The 15,689-nt window shown below is 45.9% G+C and overlaps 1 protein-coding gene across 1 annotated transcript in view; it reads left to right on the top strand.

Moving 5' to 3' along the window:
• The first annotated feature begins 14,898 nt into the window (after positions 1-14,898).
• The window catches only part of CHIC2 (cysteine rich hydrophobic domain 2), a 28,213-nt gene continuing 27,422 nt past the window's right edge, over positions 14,899-15,689 (top strand). Inside the window, exon 1 of the mRNA XM_068403907.1 lies at positions 14,899-15,136. Coding sequence (XP_068260008.1) covers positions 15,018-15,136 — 119 coding nt within the window. The 5' untranslated portion in view covers positions 14,899-15,017. The remainder of the gene's footprint in view (positions 15,137-15,689) is intronic.

Raw genomic sequence — 15,689 nt, 5'->3', positions numbered from 1 at the left:
GAAAAGAGAGGAAAAGTTTGGGCTGGGTTCCTTCCCCCCCTCTCTTTGCCTCGGAGCACGGATTAAACCAGGGACCCGCCGCCCCGGCAGCCCCTTCCCTCCACCCCTGACTCTTTCACTCACGGAAAGCAACGGGCCAATGTAGCGAGTGTCTGCGCTAGCTTAAAGCGTGGGAGTTTCAACAACCTCGCTGTCCATTTAACTTCCAAACATGAAGCCAAGCGTTGTAGATCTGTCCAAAGAGACAATCTTTGGGTGTAACACGCATTGTGAGACATCAAAAGGCCCTGGCGTTATATGCACTAAGAAGTGCATTCAGCAAGAAGGGTGCAATGCCTCCCTTTTCAGGGGCTCAGCCACTGATTGTTTAACAAGCGACGTCGCCGCGGCAAGAAGCCCGCGCTCCTCCGAAGATAAGGATGTAACATTAAAACTCTCTTTATTTGGATTTCAGAGAATCTCATTAAGGGCAGGGGCCGGTGACTGCCACGCCGGGGATGGGAGCTGTGCCCTGGGGACGGGAGAGCGCAGTGCTGCCTGCCCAGCTCCTCGCTGCCCGGGGGGACAGGGCAGAGCCGAGGCCGAGACCCCACCACCCCTCTCACAAACTCTGCCCGCCTCCGAGCACCCGCTTTCCCCTCCTTGGCCCCGGCGAAGCCTCTCCCCGGAGACCTGCTCGCGGGCTCACCCAAGGGTTCGCGGGCTGGCTGCGGGCTGGGGAGGGAGAGACCCCGCTTCCCCCCCTTCCCCGCAGATGCAGCTCCCCGGTGCCCTTCCCCTCCGTGGGAGATTTCCTTTGCCCCCATCCCCGGTCATAGATTACCCCACCCCGATTTGGCACGGCAGCCCCCCGGGAAATCGGGCCGTTTTCAAGGAAATGGGGGGGTTAGCTGAGAGACCCGCGGAGCCCCCGCACAGAGGAAGGACAGGCCTCTGGTTCCCCTTCCCCGGGACCGCCGAGCCCCTCTTGCCGCAGGGCCCTCCCGCACCCCGCCGTACCGGCGGAGCGGGGGTGCCGGTGGGCGGCGGGGCGCGGAGCTCCGGCGCGGCGACCTCGGGTCCTGCCGGAGCGTGACCAGCTGCCTCTCGCTGGGGAGAAACCTGCCCCCGCCTGCAGCCCGCGGAGACACGACCCTGCTCCCGCTTCACCTTCGGGGTGCGTTTAACTTTTTTTTTTTTTTTTGCACCCAATTAGAAGCAAATTTATACACAAGTCCTTCAGGACGGCTGTGGTCACTTGCGTTGGAGTGAGCACCTCAAAAAAGCCTCAGCAGCAGCCTTTGGCACACTCCCTTCGTGGCCCGACTCTATGTTTTCTAACTTCACCTGCAGGTCTAATGTGATAACTTTAACGTGATGACCAACCAGCAGGCCTTATTCTGCTATCCTTTTTTTTTTATTATTTGGAGTGAGAACTTTCTTTATTCACTTTGCAAGGTTCTTCCTAAATGTCTCAGGTCTGCTAGAGGACATAGCCCCAAGCTGCCCCAGGGGAGGTTCAGGTTAGACATTAGGAAGAATTTCTTCACAGAAAGGGTTATTAGACATTGGAATGGGCTACGCAGGGAGGTGGTGGAGTCACCATCCCTGGAGGTGTTTAAGAAAAGACTGGATGTGGCACTTAGTGCCATGGTCTAGTTACACAGTGGTGTTAGGTCAAAGGTTGGACTTGATGATCCAACCTAGCTGATTCTGTGATTCTGTACTTAAATATGTGGGTGTAAGCCCTAATTTTCTCTCTCTTCAACCCTCTTAAAAAGAGTGTTAGCTCGTTGGTGGGTTCCCTTCAGTGCCTGGATGCAAAGGAAGCTTCTTGTTTGTGCCTTCTCACAATAGCAAAGTCTGCAATGGTGTTTCTGCACTGTTTCCCTATGAGAGATCGTGTGGAGGAGTCAGAAGAGGAAATGCCCAGTGAAATTATTGTTATCTGCCGTCTTGCCTGCTATTTCTCTGAGCCTGGCTTTGCCATGTCCCTAGTACTCTTCAGATATAGGGCAACACTGGACCCGACACTCCAGGCAGTCCAGGCCCTGGTTTCACTAACGACCTTTGTTTTGAGCTCTAGCAGCGAAAATTGTTAGCTACTACAGGTGACGTGTATGAGGGAAAGCTGTGATGGTGTATCTTTAAAGAGGGTAAAGCTAAACCTCTGCAACAGCCTCAGTGGAGGTTTATGGCAGGAGATGGAGCTGAAACTGAGTTCATGTGAGCCAGATCATGGATTCAGAATGCTGCTGTGGGCTCTGGAACATGCCAACCATGACCAGTTTTGTTTTTGCATTGATATACCACAAATCAATATGAGAATGACACCGTGTAGTAATGGAGGCACCAATCCAGCGAAGAACATGAGATTCTGTGTAATATTAAACATCCTATTTAATGTTTATCCTTCAAATTCCAGCCTCATGCATTTCAGTCCTTAGGGGTCATGCTTAGGTTGAAGCATTCTGCTTGACAGTGACCAAAAAACAGTCTTTTGAATTTGTTGCTGGAGGAAATGCTGCATGTTTTTAGACAGATGAACAGGAACAGACATTAAAGGCAACTTGTGAGAAAAATGAAGAGGTCATCAAAACTATCATCATACTACAGGAGCTGTCTGTTTCACAGCCTGAATATTGTATGAATTTTGAGTTCACCTCATCCAGCCCAAGATGGATTATCATTTCTTTCCTTTTTCCTGGAATGAAAGTATGGATGTGGGATAGCCCACAATAACTGCAAAGTGATGAAGGAACTTGATAAAAGAGAGATGATACTACTCCTGCAGACTCAGGGTCTGCAGAGTGAGGTACAGTTAATCATGGAGTTCCTCAAGGATAACTCTCAGAAGCAGTTGAATTACTTAGTTTAATTTGTTTTCTTGGCACAGCCAATAGGACTACACTACTGATAGGAGAGAGGTGAAGTCAGTATCCACGGAGACTGGAGTGCCATACTGTCAGAAGTAGATTCTCTGAGGAGTATAGAAGTGCAATGACAAAGCCAATAAAAGCTAGGAGCTCCGTGGCTGAACATGACATTGTCATTGAGGCACCTGGGCACATTAATCCATGTTTATGAGATTATGTTATGTTATGTGGCATGGTTAGGCAACAGGTGAATGCAACCACAGAGCATAACAGGCAAGGTCATTCCACTAAGGAGATGGAAGTACTAAAGCCACTGTGCATGGGGAAACCTTGTCTGGGATAGCAGACAGCTTTCCACCTCCAGCTCAGAAAAAACTAGATCAGAGCAGGACCAGAGAACAGCTGTAGGAGTATTGTATTAGAGGAACACGAACCCTCACGAGAAGACTCAAAGAGAGGCAAAACGGTTGTTGCTTACACCAGTGAGGTAAATATCCATGAGACAGAAGAGCTACTCCATGTAAAGAAGAATTCCAGTACCTGAAGGGAGCTTACAGGAAAGCAGGAGAGGGGCTTTTTACAAGGGCAAGTAGTGACAGGACGAGGGTGAACGGTTTTAAACTGAAAGAGGGTAGATTTAGATTAGATATTAGGAAGAAATCCTTTCCTGTGAGGGTAGTGAGACACTGGAACAGGTTACCCACAAAACTGGGAGGAGTGGCTGACACACCAGAAGGCTGTGCTGCCATTCAGAGGGACCTAGACAGGCTGGAGAGTTGGGTGGGGAGAAATTTAATGAAATATAACAAGGGCAAGTGTAGAGTCCTGCATCTGGGCAAGAACAACCCCATGTACCAGTACAAGTTGGGGACAGACCTGTTGGAGAGCAGCGTAGGGGAAAGGGACCTGGGGGTCCTAGTGGACAGCAGGATGACCATGAGCCAGCAGTGTGCCCTTGCGGCCAAGAAGGCCAATGGCATCCTGGGGTGTATTAGAAGGGGTGTGGTTAGTAGGTCGAGAGAGGTTCTCCTCCCCCTCTACTCTGCCCTGGTGAGGCCGCATCTGGAATATTGTGTCCAGTTGTGGGCCCCTCAGTTCAAGAAGGACAGGGAACTGCTAGAGAGAGTCCAGCGCAGAGCCACGAAGATGATTAAGGGGGTGGAACATCTCCCTTATGAGGAGAGGCTGAGGGAGCTGGGTCTCTTTAGCTTAGAGAAGAGGAGACTGAGGGGTGACCTCATTAATGTTTCTAAACATGTAAAGGGCAAGTGTCATGAGGATGGAGCCAGGCTTTTCTCAGTGACATCCCTTGACAGGACAAGGGGCAATGGGTGCAAGCTGGAACACAGGAGGTTCCACATAAATATGAGGAAAAACTTCTTTACAGTGAGGGTAACTGAACACTGGAACAGGCTGCCCAGAGAGGTTGTGGAGTTGCCTTCTCTGGAGACATTCAAAACCCGCCTGGACGCATTCCTGTGTGACATGATCTAGGCAATCCTGCTCCGGCAGGGGGATTGGACTAGATGATCTTTCGAGGTCCCTTCCAATCCCTAACATTCTGTGATTCTGTGATTCTGTGAAGTTGTGGATGCCCCCTCCTTGACAGTGTTCAAGGCCAGGTTGGATGAGGCTTTGAGCAACCTCGTCTAGTGGAAGGTGTCCCTGCCTGTGGCAGGGGGGTTGGAACTAGATGATCTTCAAGGTCCCTTCCAACCGAAACCATTCTATGATTCTATGATATCACCACAAGAACAGATGGATATACTCTGGCCATGTGGAAATTTAGCCTGTAAATAAATTTTTTAAAAAAAGCTAATGAGAGAAATGAAGCTCTGAAACTCACTGTGGGATTTACTAATGGGAATATAAAATGGAAGTAGTTTTAAAAGAACACTTGACACATTTCTGTTATATAGCAGTACCTGAAGTTAGAGGACTTTTTTTCTGGAGTGAAGGCACACAAAAAGACTGCTTACTATCCATTTTGACATAGTACTGACTTAAAATTAAATTGTTGATTATTTGAGGGAATGTATTTTCTATGAAAGATGCTGGATTGGTATTCCTAGAAACTGAGGTCCACAGAGCAGCTAGAGCATGGCTGGAAGCAGCACTCTGCTGCATCTTCCCTGTTCTCTGTCCTGTATCATCCATGTTCATTGCCTGGTTAGTGTTCTAGATACTGTCTCTGCTCCAATAGAAACTGACAGTGGTTTTCCTTTCTTTTTACATTTGCTGTTAAGATAATGGAAGACAAAAACTAGATGTGCCAAAATGGTATGTTTTTTAGAAGTCAGAATAAACTTTGGTCTGATTTTGATATGAACTGGAAGCCTCTATGAGAAAGAAACCTGCCATCTCATTTCTTCATCTCTTCACAACATAGTTTTGGCTTTGTCTGAGCAGCTGTTGTGTGAAAACAAATCTTGAATGCCTGTGGCTGGAAGCAGCCCTTTTTCAGTTTCATCTTTTTATATGTCTTTGTATCCTCAATTTAAAATAAAGGAACAAACCCAAAAGGTTCAGGAAGCAGAGTCACAGTGTAGTACAGGCTAGAGGTACCCTACCTCTTGCTTTGCCAAGAAGAAAGTAACATATTAAAGAAACACACAATATGAGCATGTCAAAATGGAACCAAAATGAAGGTTTTTGTTAAAACAATATCAAAAAGTTTTGCATAGCCTGCCTCTTCTTATTTATAGTGAATACATTGTCCAAGCTTGTATTCAAAGCTTTCTCTTTGAAAAATCATAGAAACAAAGTAATTTTACATATTTTATGATCTTGTGTAAGTACATTGGTTCAAAGCTTATTTAGTATTGAGGCTATGACAAAATGTAAAGGAAAAAGAATGACAGAAGTCCTAAAAATTAGTTTATAAGGTTCAGAGCACTATTCTAGTGAAAAGGAAAGACATTAAAATGGAAGAAAATACAGCTTGAATCTTCTGAAGAAGGAGGAAGTATTGGAGCCTAAATGACCAGAAGATGTAACTAGGAAGGTATAAGTTGCAATTTTAAAGCGCCAATAAAATATAATTACTATTATACATGGACCAGATAAAAAAAATCAGCTGAATGCTTGAAGAAGCATTGCTTGAAGAGCAGCTCAGACTCAAGTATCTCGACTTTATCAGTCCGGGTTCCCTGAGTTACACTGCAACTGAACCAAAGAACTAACATTCCTATTGAAACACCTATACATCTTGAATACAATTAACACTACAGCGGTATAAGAGGTATGACTGTCTGCACCCTCAGGCATACTGAGACATTGACTTGTTAGAAGTCAGAAGATGGAAAGGTTTGGGTAAAAATACTACTCTCAGTTACAGAGCTGTAAGACTGTTACTCTGCTGCTATTCTGAATAGTGCAGTGGGAGTAGAATTTGGGCTGGTGTTTTCAAAGGTTAGTTAAACAAACTATGACCTTTTTCAGGCTAGGGGAACAAAAGAGGTCAGCTCATTCTCTAGAGCTACAAAAGGTCTTTCAAAGGTACCAAAGAAATAAAAATAAAAGCCATGATCACACTTCCTAGATGCACACATAGAAACAACACTTGTATGTTAAGGTATCAACCTGTGGGAAAAACCCTGGGAGCTTTCCAATCAGCAAGAATCACCCACTGTGGGAAAGGTGTACAGATTCAAACAACCAATTTTGTCCAACGTCCCAGAGCAAGATAGCTGTGGAACTGGGATTTGACCCAATGTCTCCTATCTTTTGGAATCTTGCAGGATTGCAAAGAGTCTGCTGAATCTGACTGACTACACTTTAATAACTCCTCGGGCAAAGCAAGCCTTAGGCAGCTTTCCCATTCCTTTGTGGGTAACAGCTTATATAGGTTGTTGTCTCACTCACAAGGGCATTCTGGTACAAGTTGTTCATTGTGTACAAACAGATCAGTTACGCAAACTTAACTGATTCCATCTTCTGCTGCAGGCTGGAACTGTTACTCTAGTCTCTTTGAGGAGAGAAAACTACTCTACTCCACTGTCTTAACCAAGCTGCAACAAGATTTACAAATCTGATCACAAAGTGCCCATGTGTGCAATTCTTTCCTCTTCTGCTTTTTCACACATGCATCAAGAAACCGTAGCATTCATATAGTGATGGGATAATGAGCAGATTTTCACTCTGCTATGTCAGGCCTGATGCTCAGGGTGAGACTGCCAGCACCCAAAAATGAACTCAAGGAGGTAACTGGATCCTGAAGAGAGGCAATTCCTTTCCAATCTCTCTCTTGCTTTGAAAGGAAAGTAAGTTTCTTTTCAGGTTGCAAATTATTCCCATCTCTCATGCTTTATCACAGAGGTTGGAGCTGTTATTTGTTCTTTACCTTCCTTGAGGACCTCATACTCTAGGAACGTAATGTAAATGTATTCCACTTTAAGTACTATAAGTGAAGTGTTGCCACACTTTAAACAATGTCTCAGAACAAAAGCATCTATTTTTTCATGCTGTTAGACTTATTATGGATCATGCCTCATACTGTCAGAGAGAAAGATATTTCCTTGGAAAAAGAAAAGAAGTTCTTTTAAAATATTCAGAAGGAAATGAAATTGTCATATCTGAAAGAGAGAGGTGCTAGAAATCTCTCTTTGCTTATATGCAGTAGGAATGAACATGTTAGTGTACTCAGATATTAATGAATGTTAAAGTGTTCAGAGGAAATCTCAGTTGTTCATGTTTTGATGATTTTAAATGAAAGACATCCTTCCCTGTTCTCTTTAGATCAACATTTGTCACAGTAATTAATGAGGAAGTAATTATAATGTAATTTGTCAGAATAATCTGACAGGCAAAGAGTTATGTTCTCAATCCTAAAGGAATACATAGTTCTAGTTTTCCGACAGATTGGGTATATGTGGGTGGCATAGCAGAGGGTATTTGCCTTTAAGCAGGATAAAAACTTTGGCACTTTCTGTTCCCAAGCTGAAATGGACAGAGGCATTGTCTAATTCTCTAAAATATGTTACATGAAGGCATTTTATCTTAACAACAGATTAGTAAACCTGATTTTTAACACTTTCTTCACATAAAGGCTACTTCTTATTATGGTGACTTTGAGATTTGTAGTTCAGTTGCAGTAGTTAAGTAGTCACTCGCTGTTTCTTTAAGATGGTGAGTAAACATCTTAGGAATTCAGTCATATTTACCAAGAGAAAAATAACTGTCCTTGAAATAAACTATGAGGTGAGGCATCAAAGGATGGAAAAACAAAGAAACAAGGAAAAATAAAGACATTAAATTAAAATCCCTACTGATGTTCAGGGGGGTATGATTGTTCACTCCAATAGCAGCTAGAAGAGCCCCACATTCATCATTGGCTTTTTGGTTTGTTTTGTGGGATTTTTTAGGATAGAAGCCCACTACAGCTTTACTCAACTAACACCATCTGTATCTCTAAGACACAGCGGAGAATTCAGCCCACAGTATTCCTTGATACTTGTTTTCAGCACTTCCAACAGATACTGTTCTTAAAGGTGATCTTCTGAAGAAAGGTTTGATATTGTACATTTGCCATTTTAAGAACATCTTAAAAACCTAGAACATGCTTTTGCGTTTGTATGTTTATGTTTATATGACTTTGTTATATGGTTGGTTTTAATGGACTTCATACTTTTGTATATGCAGCATAGAAAACCCCCATGGATTTCAAGGCTACATCCATCTCACGTAAAAAGACAAACAGAGACTTTTTGTGTGCTTCTATTTAATTTATGTGATTATGGAAAAAAAAAAGAGCAAGGATTCTGCTATGTTAGATGTGAAGGGAAGAAACAAGTGACCATACATATTTCCTATGTCAGCGAGTCCTACTGAAGACAAGAAAAAACCCTGATGTCATGCCTAAAAACATCCAAGAGTTTATCCTGGCTGTAGGTTATGTGGAGCACAAGTAGATCTTTAAGTCAAGCATATCACAAATTCTTTTTGGATTAGGAGATTCTGCCTTCAGTAACCTGTTGTCATGTGGTCCTTGAAAGAGCAGGAGTATCCGACTGCACCCGTCCACAGTTTTAACAGATTTGAAACGACAAGGACTCTATTCTTCATTTCATTATATGTTAAGGAAATTCTGAAAAGGAAGTATCTGCTTTTCTCTTTACATGAGATCTATACTTCCCGTACTTTATTTATGGCTTATAGAGTCTCTTTCAGAAATACTATTTTCTATATAGAGGTATCTTTTGAGCTCTCCTCATTAACCTCATATAAATGCAACACAGGAATCTGGACAAAAAGGAAAACAAAATAAATTTCTTGATAGGAGGAAAAAGGCTAATAAAAACATAAAGTGAATTGGAGCTATTCATCATATCTTTTTACTCTAAGATCTCACTCAATTCTGCTTCATAAAGTCAATGACAAAACTCTGACCTATTGTAATGGGTTGGTGTCAAGACTTCCCTTTGCTTTTCACAAAAAACCTTGGTTAGTTTACCTGTGGTTTTGCAGAGATTTTGCAAAATAATCAGTTAATCAGCAAAAAACAACCCAAGGAACCGGTCAGAGAAACGAATGCAATCCTGTGGCTCTAGCAGTAAGTTCTGCTGTGTTATTTCACAGAATCATAGAATTATAGAATTGTTTTGGTTGGAAAGGACCTTTAAGATCATCAAATTCAACTGCTAACCTAGCACTGACAAGTCCACCACTAAACCATGTCCCTAAGCACCACATCTACTTGTCTTTTCAATACCTCCAGGGATGGTGACTCCACCACTTCCCTGGGCAACCTGTTCCAATGCTTGGCAACCCTTTTGGTAAACAATTTTTCCCTAATTGTTTAGACTGTAATATCCAGTCTAAACCTCCCCTGGTACAACTTGAGGCTGTTTCCTCTTGTTCTATCATTTGTTACTTGGGAGAAGAGACCAACACCCACCTTGCTACAACCTCCTTTCAGGTAGTTGTAGAAAGTGATAAGGTCTCCCCCCAGCCTCGTTTTCTCCAGACTAAACAACCCCAGTTCCCTCAGCCGCTCCTCATAAGATTTGTTCTCTAGACCCTTCACCAGCTTCATTGCCCTTCTTTGGACTCTCTCCAGCACCTCAATGACTTTCTTGTAGTAAGTGGCCCAAAACCGAACACAGTATTCGACGCGCGGCCTCACCAGTGCCGAGTACGGGGGACAATTACCTCCCTAGTCCTGCTGGCCACACTATTTTTGATACAAGCCAGGATGCTGTTGGCTTTCTTGGCCACCTGGGCACACTGCTGGCTCATATTCAGCTGGCTGTCGATTAACACCCTCAGGTCCTTTTCCACCAGGCAGCTTCCCAGCCACTCTTCCCAAAGCCTGGAGCGTTGCATGGGGTTGTTGTGCCCCAAGTGCAGGACCCGACACTTAACCTTGCTGGACCTCATGCAGTTGGCCTCGGCCCATCGATCCAGCCTGTCCAGATCCCTCTGCAGAGCCTTCCTACCCTCAAGAAGATCAACATTCCCACCCAACTTGGTGTCATCTGTAAACTTACTAGGGTGCACTCGATCCCCTCGTCCAGACCGTTGACAAAGATATTAAAAAGAACTGGCCCCAATACTGAGCCCTGGGGAACATCACTTGTGACCGGCCGCCAACTGCATTTAACTCCATTCATGGCAACTCTTTGGTCTCGGTCATCCGGCCAGTTTTTTACCCAGTGAAGAGTATGCCCATCCAAGACATTTGTGGCTACCTACCTGTTCCTGACACTGCCTTTCCTCATTTCTGCAATACTGTAACTAAAACCTCATTTTTAGGTTTTGTTTTGTTTTGGTTTGGTTTTTTTTGTTTTATTTTGTTTTGTTGAAACTCAAGGGGTGGTGGTGACTGATACCATTAGCAGAAATGCTTACATTATCAGTAGCACTTTAGCCAGGCTTGCTGAGAGCAATGGGTCACTTAAGCAAGACAGAGGAGCTAACCCAGAGATGAGAGGCTCTGTGTCTTGGGAAGGGACTGATGTGGGAGGCAGTCTCAAGCAGAAAAAGCAAAGCACAGCCTGATGTGAGTATCCTTGGAGGTTTGCCACAGTCCTGTATCTTTGCTAAACTCCCACTGTGGCATCAATGAACGTAAGTTATAGTCTACTATTTCTATCTTCCTGTCTCTGGCTTCTCTACCCTCCTATCCTCCCCTGCTTGCCCTCTCCCCTTGCTATCACCACCCACTCTTGCTTTCCTTCTCACTACCTCTCTTCTCTTAATTAATTAGGGAAAGAAAAAGAGAAGCTGTTCCTGCCAGCTTTGCTTTGCTGTCAAGTGGTGGTAGGAGTTCAAAGAACAAGGTTACTTCTGCATCTGCTGCTTGTTCTTTGATGCCCTGTTGCGTAAAACAGCTTCCTTCAGAAGTCCAACAACATACTAATTAACAAAGGAAAAGGCAGGGAGAAACAAGCCAAAGAGTGTGGGAGGAATGAGGCAAGTGACAACAGAGATGCTGTTAGAGGGAAGCAGAGGGAAGGGAGAACTGGGAAAGAAATGCACAGAAAAAGGAGAGGGACAATTAATAAAGGAGAGGAAAATAAATAAAGCAGATGGCAAAAGAGAGGGAACTGTAATGAAGAGCTACAGAAAAAGAAACGTGACGATGATTTAGATTTCCTTTCAATTACAGTATGCAGTCCTTACACAGCAACTCTTCGGACAGCGAGTACCTGGGTCAGAGTTGTGCATGGCACCAGTTCTCCCCCCGTTTAACTGTTAGGTGCAGTTAGCACATTCACTGGGGAGGGCACTCCTACCTGGAACAACAGCACAGTACTCTTCAAGCTGGGCTTTAAGCCTAACCACTTTTATTTAGATATAAAGAGAGTAAGTGGCTTAAAAATGCAATCAGCATGAGCCTGGCATTACTCTGATTGTTCCCAGAGAAAGGACAATGCACTGGAAACAGGAGAGGTGTCCCACCATTTTGGGTCAGAGCACACACCAAAACAGCCACAAGCAAACGCTGTGATGTGAAGGTACTGACTCGGGAGTGCATGGCTGGTGGGGGTCCAGCGCGTGACAGTGAGGTGACAGCAGTGGAGAAGGAGTGACTACTTGCATGATACTCCTTGAAACAGAGGAGAGAGACCCATGGTAACACCTTCTTCAGTGCGTGGTAGAACATCAGCTGCACAAAATGGAGAATTTACTTACTGCCTGTAGGGGTGGTCCAGTACTGCTGAGACCAGTACTGAACGTGTCGGCAAATGTGACACGGAATCTCAAGATTAAGGCAGTTAACTTCTGCCTGAAAAACAATATACTAACAGTGTCCATGTGAGATGATGAAAATGTTACTTAAACTGAATTTTTCATAGATGGCTGCTAGTTGTGTGTACTTCAGTTTTAGTGCCTGTCCCAGAAGTCTGATGCTCCAAAGCACCTTGCACTCACCACCGTATCCAGCCACGGTGCTTTGACCACACCAGTTGCCACAGAACACATGCTGAATCATCATGAGCATCTCAGTCTAGAAACATAGCACTTCAGCTTAATATCTGCCGCAGCTCTTCATCTGTTATAGGTTACCGCATACTGAACAGCTGGAAACAGCAGACCACGGAACAGACATTTGTTAGGTGAGTAATATACACCTAATGCAATGAACTAATCGAGGGTCCTGGGATTTTTGTTCTCCTTGTCTTAGCTCAAATCCTTCAAGCGAGCTAACCAAGCTTGTCCTGCCATGCAGCACAGGGATCTCAGACCTCAAACAGGATAGCAGCACCACTACAAGGGCTCAAGTGTGATGTTGCCAAGCCCACCTGTTCAATGTCATTTCCAAGACTTCTGGCATGGTGCTGCACAGCATTAACTCTGATTAGCTGGCTGGTACTGCAAAACAGTCATTTGAAAATAAACAGGTTACCAAACTCATCCGTAGAGCGAGCTAGCACAAGGAGGCATAGCTTCACCAAAACCTGTGGGTTTCCTCTTGCTTTTGCCACTATTAAATTTGGTTCATTTTCTCAATTTCGAGACTGTTATACAGAAGCAATGAGTCATCAGTCTTGCTAAATCCAATTTCTATGTGTGAGACACATATGCAAGAACAGTAAGTAGGTAAAAAAAACAACATGTAAGTATATTAGCATGAAAGCAAACTATTACTCAGAGGAATTCTGTGTTATTCTGTAGAACTCTCTTATTTGGAAAATGAAACCTGTTACAAGTAGCTCATGACAGAGAAACACTTAGTTTTCCAAGTGTGACAGTAAAAGATGCTGTTTTTTTCCTTTACGGCAAAGATAGCGTCATGGGCTGTCTCACAACTACACTGTTTCTACCCTGGGTTTACATACAGCAGTAAGCACCATCACATCCTTTTATAGACTTTATTCCTGAGAAATACACCATGAGGATCTTTATGAGTAATGGAGATTAAGCAGCAATGTCGTCTTTCAGAGTATAAGTTGATCAGTACATATATTGTAACAAGACAGGAAAAAAGAACTGAGGTTTCAGGATTAAAATGATCTAGCAGTGAAGACTTTTAATATGAGAAAGGGGCTATTGTAATGAAGATATATGGAGTAAAGTACTGAGGAAAGGAAAGTGGAATTGTCCTGGTTTTGCAGGGATAAAATTTATAGAATCAATTTTCTGTTACATTTTGTTTCAGTTTGTGGCCAGCTGTGGTATGGTGATCAAGGCCATTAGCAGTGACAGCCAGGGCAGCTGACCCAGGCTGGCCCACAGGTGTATTCTATAACATTAAGGTCAGGTTCACTATAAATGGGAAAGCTGCTGGGGACAGGGGGTGGCTTTTGCTTTGCTTTCCTCTCTGTCTTTCTCACTCTCTTCTCCCATTAACAGTTATCTATCCTTGGAGGGACTTGCCACTACTCTATGAGCTAAGTATAATTTTGTGTCTTTTGTATTAGTATCAATATTGGTTTACTTATTTTATTAAATCTGTTTAAATTTCAACCTATGAGTCTCCCTTCTTTTCCCAATTCCCTTTTTCTTTTGGGGAGGGGAGATTGGGTGATAGAACAACTGGTTATTGTTTAGCCCTGGGTGCGGGCTAAAAGGAGACAGGAATGTAGAATTCTCTTCACACTCATGAAAAGCAGGTTCATCCCCAAAACTTCTTGAGAAGTTTCCCCTGTCCCCATAACTGCCATACCTATACATTAAATACTGCTACGAGTACATGATCCACCAGTTCACTCTGTCAAGTATAGAAGATCTGCTCTCCCTTTTCAAAATGTCACCCTGCTACTGCTAAATCCCATGTCAGCGCTGCCTTCCCCTGTTGTCACAACAGCCGATGGCCTACCCATTACTAAGGCTGTTATGTTCCTCTCACTGGCATTTTCCAGCCTCTGCTTTAGGTTTTGGTTATGACAAATACCAAAACTGCAGAAAGAGAACAAAAGTCCCGTTCATTGTTACGGTTTTTCTGGTTAGCCTTCATATATATAGTCCTAAAAGAGGCCGGTCCTCTGCAATTTCATTGTGTTTGTCTGCTTTGTGCTTCACGCAAAGAACAGTTGTGGTTATGGTGCTCTCCATGGAGGGCTGAAAGGCTACCGGAGGGATGGCAAACCCAGACGCTGACAGCACCAAGGGACACGCGAACGTTTGGCACAAGCCCTCATCCAAAGGGGCCGGCCTTGGTTAGGGGCCGCTTCCCTCACGTTCCCCTGAACTCACCTAGAGGGCCCAACAGGCAACCTCTCAGCGAACAGCAGGCCCCCAGACCGCTTGGTTGTTTTCATGGATGCCCAAAAAGGGGCTAAAAAGAGGGGAAAGAAAACACCCGGCTCGAACAAACCAGAAAAACCCCACGCAAAGCACCGCTAAGGGCCACGGCGAAGCACGGCCCTGAGGACGACCACACCCGCCCTCCCCGCCCGCGCGTCCCTCCCTCCTCGCGCTGAGGCGGGCGCACGCCCCGCCCCCGCCCCCGCCCCGCGCGGCGGGTGGGCGGGGCGGGCCGCGCGGCCGGATGTTGTTGTTGTTGTTCCTGCCCCGCCCCTCGCCCCCTCCCCCCGCGGAGGGTGACGGGCGCTTCCTCGCTCGGAGCCGCCGCTGCCGCCTCAGCCGACTCGCCGCGGCTCCGCTGCCGCCCCCCGGCACTGGGGTGTCCCCGCCGGCCACCTCCCGCCGGGCTCCGCGGCCGGCCCCGTCGCGTCGCCCCGGCTCCTCTCTCTCAGCGGACGGCCGGGCCCGGCTATGGCGGACTTCGACGAGATCTATGAGGAGGAGGAGGATGAGGAGCGGGCGCTGGAGGAGCAGCTTCTCAAGTACTCCCCCGACCCGGTGGTGGTGCGCGGCTCCGGCCATGTCACCGTGTAAGGGCCGCGCCGGGGCCTGCGCGGCCGGGGCGGGCGGCGGAGGAGGCCCAGGCGGCGGGACGGGGGCGGCTGCGTGCGGGGCCTGGGGGCGGCGAGGGCCGGGGGCAGCCCAGGGGGGGCCGAGCCGGCGCTCACAACCTGGGGCAAGTCGGGGAGGGGTGGGAGGGAAGTACCGGACTGGTACTGCTCCCCCCATTCCCCCGGCGTCCGTGGGACTGTGGGAGGGCTGTGCTCGGCCCCGCCGGGCAGCGGGGTGCCGGCCGGGACTAGCAAGCGGGTGCAGACCTCTAACGAGGCGGTGAGGAAACAAGGCTGACTTGGGCTGTGACTGGCAGAGGAATGTAAAGTATTTGTCCGAAGTGATGAGCTGTTAGGAAGTAAGAAGCCTGGTTCCTGTGTATAACAGGTATGTGCCAGCACATGACCGGCTGGGCTCTTGCTTAGGGTTGTTTATGTATCCGATACCCACTCCTGTTTAACATGTGGCCGCTAATATACTTCTGAGGACTTTTAAGACAGAAAAGGCGTCCGTGAGTCAGATAGGTACATG

The sequence above is a fragment of the Nyctibius grandis genome, chromosome 6, assembly GCF_013368605.1.
Source record: "Nyctibius grandis isolate bNycGra1 chromosome 6, bNycGra1.pri, whole genome shotgun sequence".
Taxonomy (NCBI): Eukaryota; Metazoa; Chordata; class Aves; order Nyctibiiformes; family Nyctibiidae; genus Nyctibius; species Nyctibius grandis.
This window is presented reverse-complemented; position numbering and strand designations above follow the sequence as displayed.